The sequence below is a fragment of the Seriola lalandi genome, unplaced genomic scaffold, assembly GCF_002814215.2.
Source record: "Seriola lalandi dorsalis isolate HSWRI2012SDOR001 ecotype SW California unplaced genomic scaffold, Sedor1 jcf7180002054449, whole genome shotgun sequence".
In the NCBI taxonomy this organism is placed as follows: Eukaryota; Metazoa; Chordata; class Actinopteri; order Carangiformes; family Carangidae; genus Seriola; species Seriola lalandi.
Genome location: NW_019525002.1, coordinates 198,821 through 211,615, shown reverse-complemented (window position 1 = coordinate 211,615; position 12,795 = coordinate 198,821). Strand labels below are relative to the sequence as shown.

The 12,795-nt window shown below is 38.6% G+C and overlaps 1 protein-coding gene across 2 annotated transcripts; it reads left to right on the top strand.

The window, feature by feature from the left end:
- Positions 1–2,374: 2,374 nt before the first annotated feature.
- LOC111658532 (ubiquitin-conjugating enzyme E2 Q2-like) lies at positions 2,375–12,753 on the top strand. 2 transcript variants are annotated; one of them, XM_023411100.2, is made up of 13 exons: positions 2,375–2,587; positions 4,980–5,084; positions 6,253–6,375; positions 6,457–6,513; positions 6,624–6,773; positions 8,076–8,160; positions 8,262–8,322; positions 8,414–8,504; positions 8,589–8,647; positions 9,457–9,505; positions 9,606–9,701; positions 10,118–10,184; positions 10,274–12,753. In XM_023411100.2, the coding sequence occupies exons 1-13, from the start codon at positions 2,429–2,431 to the stop codon at positions 10,303–10,305; spliced, it is 1,134 nt and encodes a 377-aa protein (XP_023266868.1). In that variant the 5' UTR covers positions 2,375–2,428; the 3' UTR covers positions 10,306–12,753. The 2 variants fall into 2 exon arrangements, with proteins under 2 accessions (XP_023266868.1, XP_023266867.1); XM_023411099.2 differs by having other exon boundaries at positions 6,621–6,773.
- Positions 12,754–12,795: the final 42 nt, after the last annotated feature.

Below are 12,795 nucleotides of genomic sequence, written 5' to 3'. Positions count from 1 at the left end.
GAGGCCATTGTTTGAACTGCATTCTACACCTATGGGACAGCATGAATAAAAACTTGTTAGGTCGAACAAAGGTTTGTGTTGGCATGCATTATACTGTGCATGTGCTGCTGCTATTGCTATTAGATTTGAAAGAGAGGCTTTAATTCTAACCAATGTTACAATTCACCTGATAATCAATTCTTAAAACAGTTTTATAAAATAATAGGCTATTTAACAAATGGTTTTGATTGTGCATTTTTTTTTACACATGCTGCATAGATTAACCTGCCAACAGGTCAAATATTTGCTGCTGGATCGCTGTTACTTACAATGTCCCATCAAGTACATACTGAACATTGTAGATGGCAGCTTTATCATGTTTAGCGAAGAGACCCAGAAACCAACGGATATTGCTGTACTGGATTATTACCCGCATGTTTGTCTGTATGTGAGTTAGTTGATGGTACACACCTTTAGCCATAAAAACCCACATTATAAACACGAAGTTTAAAGGTTTTAATGTACATTTTGACACAAATCGACAATATTATGTAATATACTGTATGTGCAAGCATCAATGTAAGAGCCAAGCAGCCCAGCTGGCCAGAGTTGCCATGGAAACATGATGTCATGGGCATGGTTGTAAGCACTCACAGCAAGTTTCATGTCAGTTGATGTCAGTCAAAATTGGCTAAGATACGACTTTATTTTATTGTTTGGCACCTTTGCAGCCAATTTTGATTGGCTATTATTTATGCTTTCACAAATCAAGAATCCGAAATCCATGTGATAACATTTGTGAGTCCTGGTCTGATGATCATCTGTGCCAACTTTGGTTAACATTGGATAGAGGTTGTCCAATGAGCAACTTTAATGAAACTTTAATGAAGAAATATTGCGTACAGGCAGATGAGTTGATAACCAGGAGGGTGAGTTGAACAAACAAAACAAAACAAAAGAAGAATTACTAAGAAAATCCTCCGAAAACTAAACAGAAGCACTAGGAAATACCTCAAACCTCAACAGATGAACTGACAAAGACAACTAGCAGCACAGCAACTAAATACAAGGGAGGCTGGGATAATTGGACACAGGTGAAATTCAGACAATCACAAAGGCAGGGAAATGACGAATGCTTTTGAAAATCAAAAATCCATTTGATAACTTTTGTGAGACATGGTCTGAAGATCATCTGTGCCAATTTTAGTGACAACTGGACAAAGTTTGTCCAAAGAGTAGCGTGAAAACACTTTGACACAAAATCCAATATGGCAGAAAATTCAATATGCCATTCGTTGAACTTGGCTTGATCCAAAAAAATCAAATGGTACCTAATTTTTGAAAATTATGTTCAAAAGTTACATGCTTGAACACACCTTCAAATTAGGACTGTTGGTGGCTCTAGAGCCAAAATTCAAACCTTTTTACAATGCGGTTCTATGGGCTGCCATAGACTCCCATGGCAGAAGAAGAAAAAGATAAACTTGATGATGATAAACTTGATAAACTAGTTTCACACCTAGATACAATGGCAGTTCTCCATCGATTCTTCCACTGTAGTTGCCAACACTGGAAGTAGTTCTGTGCAGCCACTCGCAACTACTGAACAGAGCAGCGAAGTTAGCCATTGGCCCGAGTCACTAATAGTTGGTCCGGATCCAGACCCAGATCCTGTCCTATCCTGACCCAGACCTATAACCTATTTATGATTGAGAATTATTACATTTTGATATTTTGATTTTTCTGTTTTAACTGGTGCAGCTTTCTAGCCGTTAAGACACTATGCATGTGATGCTACTGAGCCAATCATTATGAGTCAGTGCATGAATAGTATCGGCTCATAAGCAATTTCAGATATCGGAATTTAATGGTCTAGTATTGGTAAGGAAAAACGGTAGGTTATCTGAACATTTCAAAGCAGCTTACTGCTTGGCCCCCAATAATGCAGGACCCAGTTGATACTGTATTATTGTGGTGCACATTCTCCCCAAAAGATTGGCAATTAATCAAACCTCTTTTGGGGCCCCTGGAGATATGAGGCCCTGGATTATTTGTAACCCAGCCTGTCTTTTTTTAAACTCTCAAGTTTTTGTTTGCTCATATATTATATACTGTATATTTATTATATAAAATCCACATATGTATGATGTTTTCATCTCTATATGGGTTCCTTTAGGCAGAGCACATTTATGAAATTATTGCCAAATAAAAACACGTAATAATAACATACAACAACAAAGAAGAAGGCAAATTTACATTAAACTGAAGTTGTGTATTGTCATGACTGTAAAATCCTACTGACAGTGTTCCCCGTTAACCAATCCCTTTCAGCCCTTTGTTGTTGTTCTCACGCTAACATGCGAGATCCGTGGACCGACTCAACTGCGCGGTCGCATTCCGCCCCGACTTCCCCTCTGCCAGCGGCCTGGTGGTTTGAGATGAGTAGAAGATGTCGGTGTCGGGGCTGAAGGCCGAACTGAAGTTTTTGGAGTCAATTTTTGACCCAAACCACGAACGATTCAGAATAATAGACTGGAAACCCGATGAACTCAGTTGCCAATTCAACGTAACAGGGGAGAAGCTGCTGATCATTCACTGCAACATCACGGTGAGTCCAGGCCAGCTAACGCAGCCACTGACTATCGACTGAAACCAAATCATTCCGCGGAAGGTTCCGTGTTTACAAATCAACTACGAATAAAGAGTTTGGTTTTTATATTCCCCTAATGAACAACCATCAGGATTCAAGTTACCCCTTGGATTAAAGAATACATCACAGCTCCAGTGTTAAATCCACTTTGAAAATAATACAATTAAACGTCGATTAGTAGAACGACGATGCAGTAGCTTTTGCTAGCCTCTTAACTGAAAGTAACGCTAGCTTGCCTAGTTAGCCAAAATAACTGCGTTACAGTTTGCGGTACTACGGCTTCTAACTTTCCAACTACTGAACACTACCCAGTTAAATCTTAACGTTATTCTGCTTGGGCACAGGGGAACTTTTACAACATTACAGCTTTAACTTGCTATATTTCGAAGAACAGACATACCGCTGAATGTCCCGTTCACATCTTTAACCTTAGATAGACGCGGTTTAATGGAATGTTGTGCCACTGTGTTTTCTGCCTTTTCAGTAAATAGACGGATCCCTCTGGCGAACTTACTGGCATATATCACGGCGGCGACGTTTGTATCTCCTATATCTGGACAGTAAAACACGTAGAAAACGATATAATGTAGATCTGAACGAGACATCACCGTGCTTAATTTTATATTATTTTTAATCAGCTAATAATGCAAGCTGAGATGTGTGTGTGTATATGCATGTATATATATATAATTTTTTTTTTTTTTTTTTTAAGCATAGTAACGTCAGAGGGGCCTGGTATTTCTATGCACTCCAACATTTGCACTTGAAACGGTTTCTGTGTATGATTTGTGACTTAAATCATATATGCAAGACGTAGGCAATGTCACTAACAACTGGAGTCCACTATTGTCATGACACTTGTTTTTCTGTAGTTCAGGTGGCACAGACCTCAGCACCCTAACCACATCCCGTCTCTCTCTATGAACAAACACCCACATACGCACTCCCACTTATGCTCATTGCTGGGCGACACAGACGGGCTTGTTAAAATGTTTAGATAGCTATGTCATATCAAGTCTAGCTGAGTCAGTCTGCACCTCCTTTGAGTCAGTCTTAGTCTCAAAGAAACCAGATTACATTCAGCATCACAACCCTCCCACTGGAAAATGATATGTGAGTAAGTAAAATGAGGTTTTAATTTCTCCCTGCTCTACTCTCGTTGGATTAACTGAATAAAGTGTAGGCTAAACACAATTTAGCAAAACCAGGTATACACGATCCATGTGAATTTCTTTAAATGTGGCTTTGTGATGGTTAGTCCTAGATCCCGAAAAAATGTGGATTAGAGCTGCAACTAACAAATGTTACCATTGTTTGTTAATCTGCTGATTATTTTCTAAATTATAAAACAAAGAAAAAGCAAGTAAATGTATGGCATTTTTACTTAACATATGACACACATTTTTCATCAACTGAATAGTTTCAGCTCAGTTATCTAGAAATGTTGAGTGGCAGCTGTTTGTCTGAATGCAAATTTCAGTAGTTAATGCTATATTCACATGATAAACCAAACAAACATCTCATGTCAGCCAAAGTTTAACATTCAGTGAAAGTAAACTCAAATTTAATTGATATACAGATAAACTGTGAAAGAACAATGAAATTTAACCCTCACATTACTAATACCACAAGCATACTACCATCTTGAGTTGCTGCTCTCTTTGTTTGTTTACAAGTCTTTAACATGGGAATTTTTCCCATCCTACACATGGAACCCATCCCATGTAACATGAACACAGAATAAAACACTCCTACATTCTTACCCAAACACATTTGTAACTTTGTACCTAAACTTCACTCTTATTGTATAATTGTTTGCAGCGTTTTCCTTGTCCTGGACATGGGATCCCCGCTGCAGAAATTAGAACCAATACATTACATAGCAGTACCAAACACAACTGATTTTCACCATTTCATCTTTGCTAGCTAGACTCCACAACATTCAGCTGTAGTTTTTACCCCATTATACTATGATATACCACTGATGTAAACTGAACTACACTCATGATTTAACAGCTGTATTAAGGTCTAATTGAAGGTTTAGAGCATCACTCAGCCACTTGTCTGCCAGTGCTGGAGATACTCTTTCAGCTCTGCAGCTGGCAGTAGACAAATCATTTTGTTCAGTAGGTGGCTGTGTGGGCTAAGACATTTGGATTTAAGTCATTTATAGCTTTGGAATAAACTTTAACATTATATGTACAGGAGATTTCCTCAGGCAAAGTTTTGGTTTCATGAAAACAGTTGTGTTCTCTGTTAAGTGTTTATATACAATCTGTAGACAATAAAGCCACCAACACACAAGCATGACTGGCTAAATTTCCATGTCCTATTGTTGCCTCTGTTGCAGGAATCCTACCCCTCAACACCCCCAATATGGTTTGTTGACTCTGATGATCCTAGTCTGGCTGAAGTGTTGGAGCGTTTGGAGGATGTGAGAAAAGGCAGCACATTGGTAAGTTGGCTGATGTGGCTTCAGTTTCACAGAGGCTTGCACAAAATGGTATTGTCACATAGACTCAGTGGTGCCTTGTCAGGTACAATTGTATGAATGCAGGCAGCAGCACTGCCGCATTGTCTACAGTTGTGTGCAAAAGTTTGGGCATCCCTGTAAAAATTACAAAGAGAACTGGGCACCCTACAAAGTCAATACACACTAACTGCCCCTTTTGGCAGATATCACAGCTTGGAAACACTTTTTGTAGCAACTAAGAATCTTTCTATTGTTTAATGAATTTTCACCCACTCTTGCTGCAGACCACTTCAAGTTCTGAGATATTTTTATGTTGTCTTGCACACAGCATGTTTCAATCCACTGATTTTCAGTGATGGCACTGTGAGGGCCGTTCCTAAAGCTTCAGCTTGTGTTTCCTGAAGTAGTGCATGGTAGATTTTGAGGTCTGATTTGGATGATTATTGTCCTGTTGTAGAGGCCAGTCTCTTTCAGCTTTCCACTTTCAGTTCTTTGACTGACTCTGGGACATTTGCATCTACAGTTTGCTGATATTAAATTGAATCCATTCTTTCCTCTATCATTGTTTCCTGTGCCACTGGCTGCCACACAACCTCAAAGAATAATATTTCTAGCACCATGCTTAACAGTTGGCAAACCAGGATCGCTAAGTACTGACTTATTAGCAAACAAAATGTGCATATTCCACAATAGCCATTTAATTTTTTTTTACTGTGTTTATGTTCATGAAATAAAAAGTAACTTTTGCATAGAACTGTATTCTTATGAATCGGTGTGACTTCAGTTACATTCATATTATTGAAGTCATATTCAATGGTGGTGTTGTACTGGACTACATTATATTGTTGTTATTATTATTAATTATACATTATCTATCTCTCATCTATTTTTTTGTCCTTTCTCTCTGCTCAACACCATCACCACTTATGACCTCAATGCTAAAACATATCATTTAATCAACATCTCTATGATAGTATTAACAGAAACTATATTTTATGGCAGAACAGTTGAAACGGATTGCATATGACTGAACAGGTTTAATAAAAATGGACATGTGAGTGCATGTTAAGTGCTAGAACAGAGGGAACTTGGAAGGACTGTTTAATGGCAGGTTGATTTTCATTAATGACATTGCTGATCTCACCCACAGCTTCTTCAGCAGCTGAAGCGGCTCATTTGTGATCTCTGTCGCCTTTACAACCTGCCACAACATCCAGATGTAGAAATGCTCGACCAGCCTCTACCTGCTGGTCCAATTACCCAAGAGCGAAAGGTAAGCACTAAAACATGCTTCTTTGTTATATTTGAAAACTCAACAGTTTTCCAACATGTGTTGTTTTTCTCCCCACTACAGCACGGGCCATCAGATGAGGTGACATCTGAAGAGGAAGAGGAGGAAGAAATGGGAGAGGTATTTATAAGTATTCCTGACAACCAAGTGGATTAATATTGTTTATAGCTTAGTGATTGAATTTGTTTTACATCCTGTTTCTAAACATAATTAATACACTGTGTCAGCAGGACATTGACTTGGACCAAGACCTTGACCATTATGACATGAAAGAAGAGGAGCCAGTAGATGGAAAAAAGTCAGAAGATGATGGAATAGAAAAAGAAAATCTGGCCATCTTGGAGAAAATTCGTAAGAACCAGAGACAGGATCACTTGAATGTAAGTGCTCATTCACTTCATGCTCCTTATATTGAATTTGGTGACTCTGACTGAGTGAAGAAGTGGATGAGCTACTTTTCCCTGTAAATTGTTAATGTTAATTTTTGGCTGCACTCTCCATATTACTCAGCACAAAACCATGGGAGTCTCCTGGGTAAGACTGGGTTTCAATAGCATTTTATTGAATGTGAATCTAACACTTCTGACACTTCTCGAATCCATATCCTTTCAAGTACTTTTTCAAAGTAGATTTAATGTTTGCAGGTAACTGAAGTTATAAATAACTGAAACTCAAAAAATCAGTTTAGCTCTATGATAATTTTTTGTCTGCCCAAATAATGTTTACAACTTGAAAGTGAGATAAGCAGCATTAGATATGAAATTGTGATTACATTTCAGTTTCATGAGTCAAATGTTTTCTTCATTGCTCTTTACTAATAAAAAGAGCAAAGAGAGATAAAAGGTTCAGTTAGATTTGTTAGTGTTGCAGTTTTTCCAACCTGGAATTTGTGACTGACTATGGGATGAATCTATAACCACTGGGCATAGATTCTTCACTTTTATTTCATCTGACAAACATTTTTTTTCACTCAGTTGTGCCATGTTCAGACCAACAGTAGCACTCTGTCAAATCGCAGACTCATTGTTCATTTAACACAATGTGGCTGCTGCTGCTGCTGCTGCTGCTGCTGTTGTTGCAGCTGCTGTTGTTGCAGCTGCAGCAGAGGGCACCGGCAGGAAGAAAATGCTAGGCTTCCTAGCAAAAAGTCGTCCCTCAGCTCTCGCAGCACACTCCAACATCATCTGCCAGCACAGTGCAAGTTTCAGCCTGAACGCAGCCTCATTGGTTATGGAGAAGAAGCCAGCTGCCAGCAATCACAGAATCTTCTGTTCTGAGCATCTGTCACCACCAGACTGTAGTTTTTTTTTTTTTTTTGAAGTGATCCAAACTAAATTTAAAACTGAACTGATTCAGATTGCTGGATTTCTAAAAAAGATCAACATAAGATAAATCACTGGTATCATCACTGCATTGTCAACAACATTTTAAGCCTCATGGTCAGAAGTTTCTCTCACATGCTTATAATAGACTTATTTTCTAGAAGTGTCTTCACTCAATGAGAGCTGGTTGTCCTCTTAAGTGTTGAAAATGTTCAGATATTACATTGTTTATGGGCTGAAATGAGTAACACATTCACCTTAGGATCTCTGGATGCCCTGATAAAGGCCCATCCACCTCTCCACTTTGCAATATACGGTGTTGTTCAACTGTGTAATGCACCTTTGTGGTTTATGTTGCAGGGTGCAGTCTCTGGCTCGGTGCAAGCTTCAGACCGCCTAATGAAGGAACTCAGGGAGATCTACAGATCACAGAGTTACAAGACAGGTGACTATTGGGACAAATTTCTCTATAGTCGTGGCTTAACTGTTTTAACTTTTCATCAGCAGATGGAGTTAAGTTCTGTGTTTGTGTTGTTCACTTCACAGGTATTTATTCAGTCGAACTAGTCAATGACAGCCTTTATGAATGGCATGTCAAGTTAAGGACGTAAGTTTTTACATTCAGCTGTTTTTAATCATTTTCAGTTTGCCAGATATTATGTGTTCTGCTAGATTTGACTTGTCGCTCTTCGTTACAGGGTAGACCCAGATAGTCCATTACATAGTGACTTGCAGGTCTTAAAAGAAAAGGAAGGAGTGGACTACATTCTGCTCAATTTCTCTTATAAAGTGAGTCTTGTAATAATATTTGTCAATTGTTTTTTGGGAAAATTAGTTTTCTGGAGACTCAATTTTTTTTTCTTCATATGACAGGATAATTTTCCTTTTGACCCACCTTTTGTACGGGTTGTCTCACCTGTGCTCTCCGGAGGGTGAGTGTGTAGTGATCTCTCTGTGCCCAGTTTGCACATGAAATCCTCTGAAGAAAGTATTCACTCACTGGGACTTTGTCCACATTTGTTGTGCACACAATTTTTAAATGGACTTGGACTTTGTTGGGAGAGAATATTAATTTGTCCCATTGTGTTTGTAAATTGAAATAACACAAATGTGAAGTACTAAGGGCCATTGCTTTAGCCTGGATGATGTTTCCAATCACATGTTGTGCATCATATGATGTGTTGATTCTGTACTTTACTTCCTTACAAAGCTCATGTCAGATCCTTTGATGAATTGCTGTATGCTTTTAGGCGCAGGGCGGACTATATTTGAAGTTATTTTGCTTCTGTATAGTACAGGTTTGTGGTTTGTTTATGACTGGCTGCAAATTATCAACTCTGACACTTAAATAAAAGCGTCACACGACATCTGCGGGATTAGGCTATAGTTGCATTTTTTTAAGCCAATTCACATAAGCAATTCCTTTTTAAGCTTTAATAGTGTCATATTATTCCATCATGCGTCTCAAAATATACAGATTCTTCAAGGGTTTCTGATGATTAAAAATAGGCATAAACAAATTTGATTCAGACTACTTTTACATTCACAACAGTATTTATATTCAAAGTGCCTCAAAATTAAAAACTTGCTCCCCCACAAGGCAAATCAAGACATTGTGAAATCAATTTAAAGCACAACAAATTTGCATAAAGGCAATTGAACACTTTCTTGATCAAATGTAGACATCTACTTTAAAGTGTTTACTGCTGATTCCTAATACTGTTATGTTTTGTAATTTCAGTTATGTTCTAGGAGGAGGGGCCTTGTGCATGGAACTTCTCACAAAACAGGTGTGTAAATGAGATGGATGACATCATTTTCCTTAACTCAAACAACAGAGGAAGTGGATTCATGTGATTTTCTTGTGTGGTTTTGTGTTTTCATTTTCAGGGCTGGAGCAGTGCCTATTCCATAGAATCTGTCATTATGCAGATAAATGCAACTCTGGTGAAAGGAAAAGCCAGGGTGCAGTTTGGAGCCAATAAGGTAACTGATGTCAAAGTATGCTTAAATTGAATGAGGTTGCACAACATGTTGTTTGACTATGTTTAAGGACAAAGGTGTTTTTAGCTGTTCTGAATGGACACGTGTGAAGTCGGATCAACTTTGGCGATGAGAGCTTCACTGCATCTTCTGTGTAACTTCAGTTGCTGTAGAGGCTGTTTTTACTGAGAAGTAAAAAAATATGTATTCATATTGGAGACAGTTGCTTTTACATTAGTCATTTTATGCCCTTATTTGACAGACTACAGTAGAAATATCACAGGAAATTAGTGAAGAGAGATGTGGAATGACATGCAGCAAAGTCCCCAACAAGGCATCAACCACTGATTGCAGCAGTAATTGTTTATATAGTTACTATGGGATAACGAGCGATTTATGGAGCATTGTTTGTTTTTCAGAACCAGTACAATCTTGCCAGAGCACAACAGTCATACAAATCCCTCGTGCAGATTCATGAAAAGAACGGTAAGTAGATATTTCTGAAGGATTGTGGCTCGGTAGACGCCTCGTGGTATGGATCCATCGGCAAACTGTGTCTCTCTCTGTTCTTCTAGGCTGGTACACACCACCTAAAGAGGACGGATAAGGAGCTTCTACCACTATGCACAGGGAACATGTCTATGGGTCAAAGTATCTTGTTTTCTTTGGAATATTTTTCCTCCCTCTGACTTACTGGGAATATATCATCTTTCTCGCGGAAACCATCTCGTTGGCTCATCTGACAAGTATTCCTTCGCCCGGCTCCGGGAAAAAGACTTTATTCTGGTGTCACTTTGCTTCTCCCCTCAGTGTTTTAGTGAGGAGGATGATGTGAGAGTATCACTAGTCCTGTTTTCTAAATATGCTCATTTGTCTTTAAAAAAAAAAAAAAAAACTTTTCTCCCTTTAAATGTGGGGAAATGCTTTTTCTTTCGCTGCTTTGACAAACTGGGCTTCACCAACAGTCAGTTACAACTCTTTAAATGGGAATTTTAAAAGATTGATACTGAAGCTCTTGAAGTGGCACCTCACCGCACCTGTTTTTATTAAATAAGTTGTTTTTATTTTTTTGTTTCTGGAAGTTAAGTGGTACATAAATGCAAATATTGTTTTAGAAATATTATTTGGCAATTGTTTTTATTATTTCAGAATCCTAGACAATAAATGAGCCAATTTTCATATTTTAGGAGCGTATCTATAAATTGAGATGACCTACCACTCGGTATCTTTTAGCTCTTACTTTATAAAATGTATGAAGAATACTGGGCCAAGCAGAACCAAATTGTTGCATTCTTGTCAACCGTTGTCGTTCCACCAGTGGCTAATATGAAGACATGGCCAGTGGATTTGAAATATCTCAGAATCTGCGTATTATATGTCTAGGAAAGAGGATACATAGGTATATTTTCAGTAGATGATGATATTATCACTTTGGAAGTTCTAACAGACCTAATGCTAAAGCTGAGGAGCTCTCTTTGCCTTATTTCTGTTAACACAGTGGCCCCGCAAGTGCTCAGTTTGGCTGTTGGCCTTTCTCTTGATTATTGCTGTAGAGGTTGATGGCTAGTTTGATGCTGAAAATGAAGCCCCGTGTGTGTAAAGTTAACAGCATGTTGCACAGGGGCCCTCATCTCAACTGTCGTAAAAGATCTGTGGGTTTGATTACAGTCGCTTTGTTTAGCAGAACCGTGCTAGGGTGGGTTTAAAGAGGGAATAGATGAAGGGTGTTTGGATGTGGGATTTTTCAGCTTTCTGCCCAGTTTTGCAACAACATTTTGTCATATTTCCCTGATGTAGATTGATTGGTTTCCCCCTGCCCAGTTTAGATTTGACACTGCCATCATGTTGCGTGACATTACTTGCAGCTGGATTCATCCTCTCTGCTGCCTCAGTTTTCTCAGTCAGCAGCTAAACTTCCATCAGGGCTTCCTTTGCCACCACAATATACCATGGTTGTGTTTTGGTGTCTCTGTTTTTGGTCTGTAACAAAAACGGATCATTTGTAGTGCGACAAGAACTGACCTGAAACTCTGTATGAAACTTTGACCTTGCAATATACTGTAGTACACCATCAGTACTGCTGTTCCCCATACTACAGGACACACACTGTATCTATCAATCTGTTTGCGCTTTTGCAGTTTATTTGTTAACACTGTCTGCAAAAGTATGTTTGAATGGCAACTCAGGTAACAAACAATCCTTAGGAGGGGAATCTGTACATGTTGAGTTTTGGGGTTATTTTCTTGGATTAATTAACGCTCTGTTCCGCTGATGTTTAGGCTCACTCACAAACCGATCTGATGTCAAAAAGAGAAAGTGAAATCAGCTTTACAATAATATGGGTCCCATGTTCTTTTAATTCAAGCGATGTTAGAGAGGAAGGACTGCAGGAGCATGGTGACCACCCCGTGTAGTGGCTCATCAATACCCACCAAAGTCTTCTTTCACTTTTTTTCCTCCCAAGTGCTGAAATAGATTTGCTTTCAGCCTCGAGAGGTTAAATATAACAACAAGGCCATTCTGAGCTATATATTTTAATATCAGGAAAACCTTTTTTTTTTTCTCAGCACACTATTCCACTTCCTGTTGTTGCATGTCTGATATATCTGACGGGTGAGGAGTTGACAGGTATCATCAACAAGAAGTGTCCTCAACCCTAGAGGACCCGTGTTGTCTGAAGGCACAGAAAAGTAAACTTTTTTTTTTTTTTTTAAGTACAACTTCCCCTGTTACAAAGCCTTTATCCACCTGTGTGATTTCCTCCCTCCAAAATGCCAAACCTCTGGTCAGAGGGAATATTGAGATGATTCGAGTTTGACAGTCATGCCGTGGTGAACAGACCTGCACGCTTCTCTAACTGGACTGTGTTGCAAAGATTCATTTATTTCATTTTTCAGTTCATTTTTCTGGCACCAACAAACAGATGACAGAGTCTGGCACCGTTGGCTCGCTTTGGTTTTCTTTTACTTTTTCATTTTCCATTTGAAGAAATTTTGACCATGTACAGTAATTTGTAAACTTGCATCAAGTTTATGAATAAAGAATTTTAAGATTATTGCTGTTTTATGTGCTTCCCTGTTTGTTATATGATTTTCCA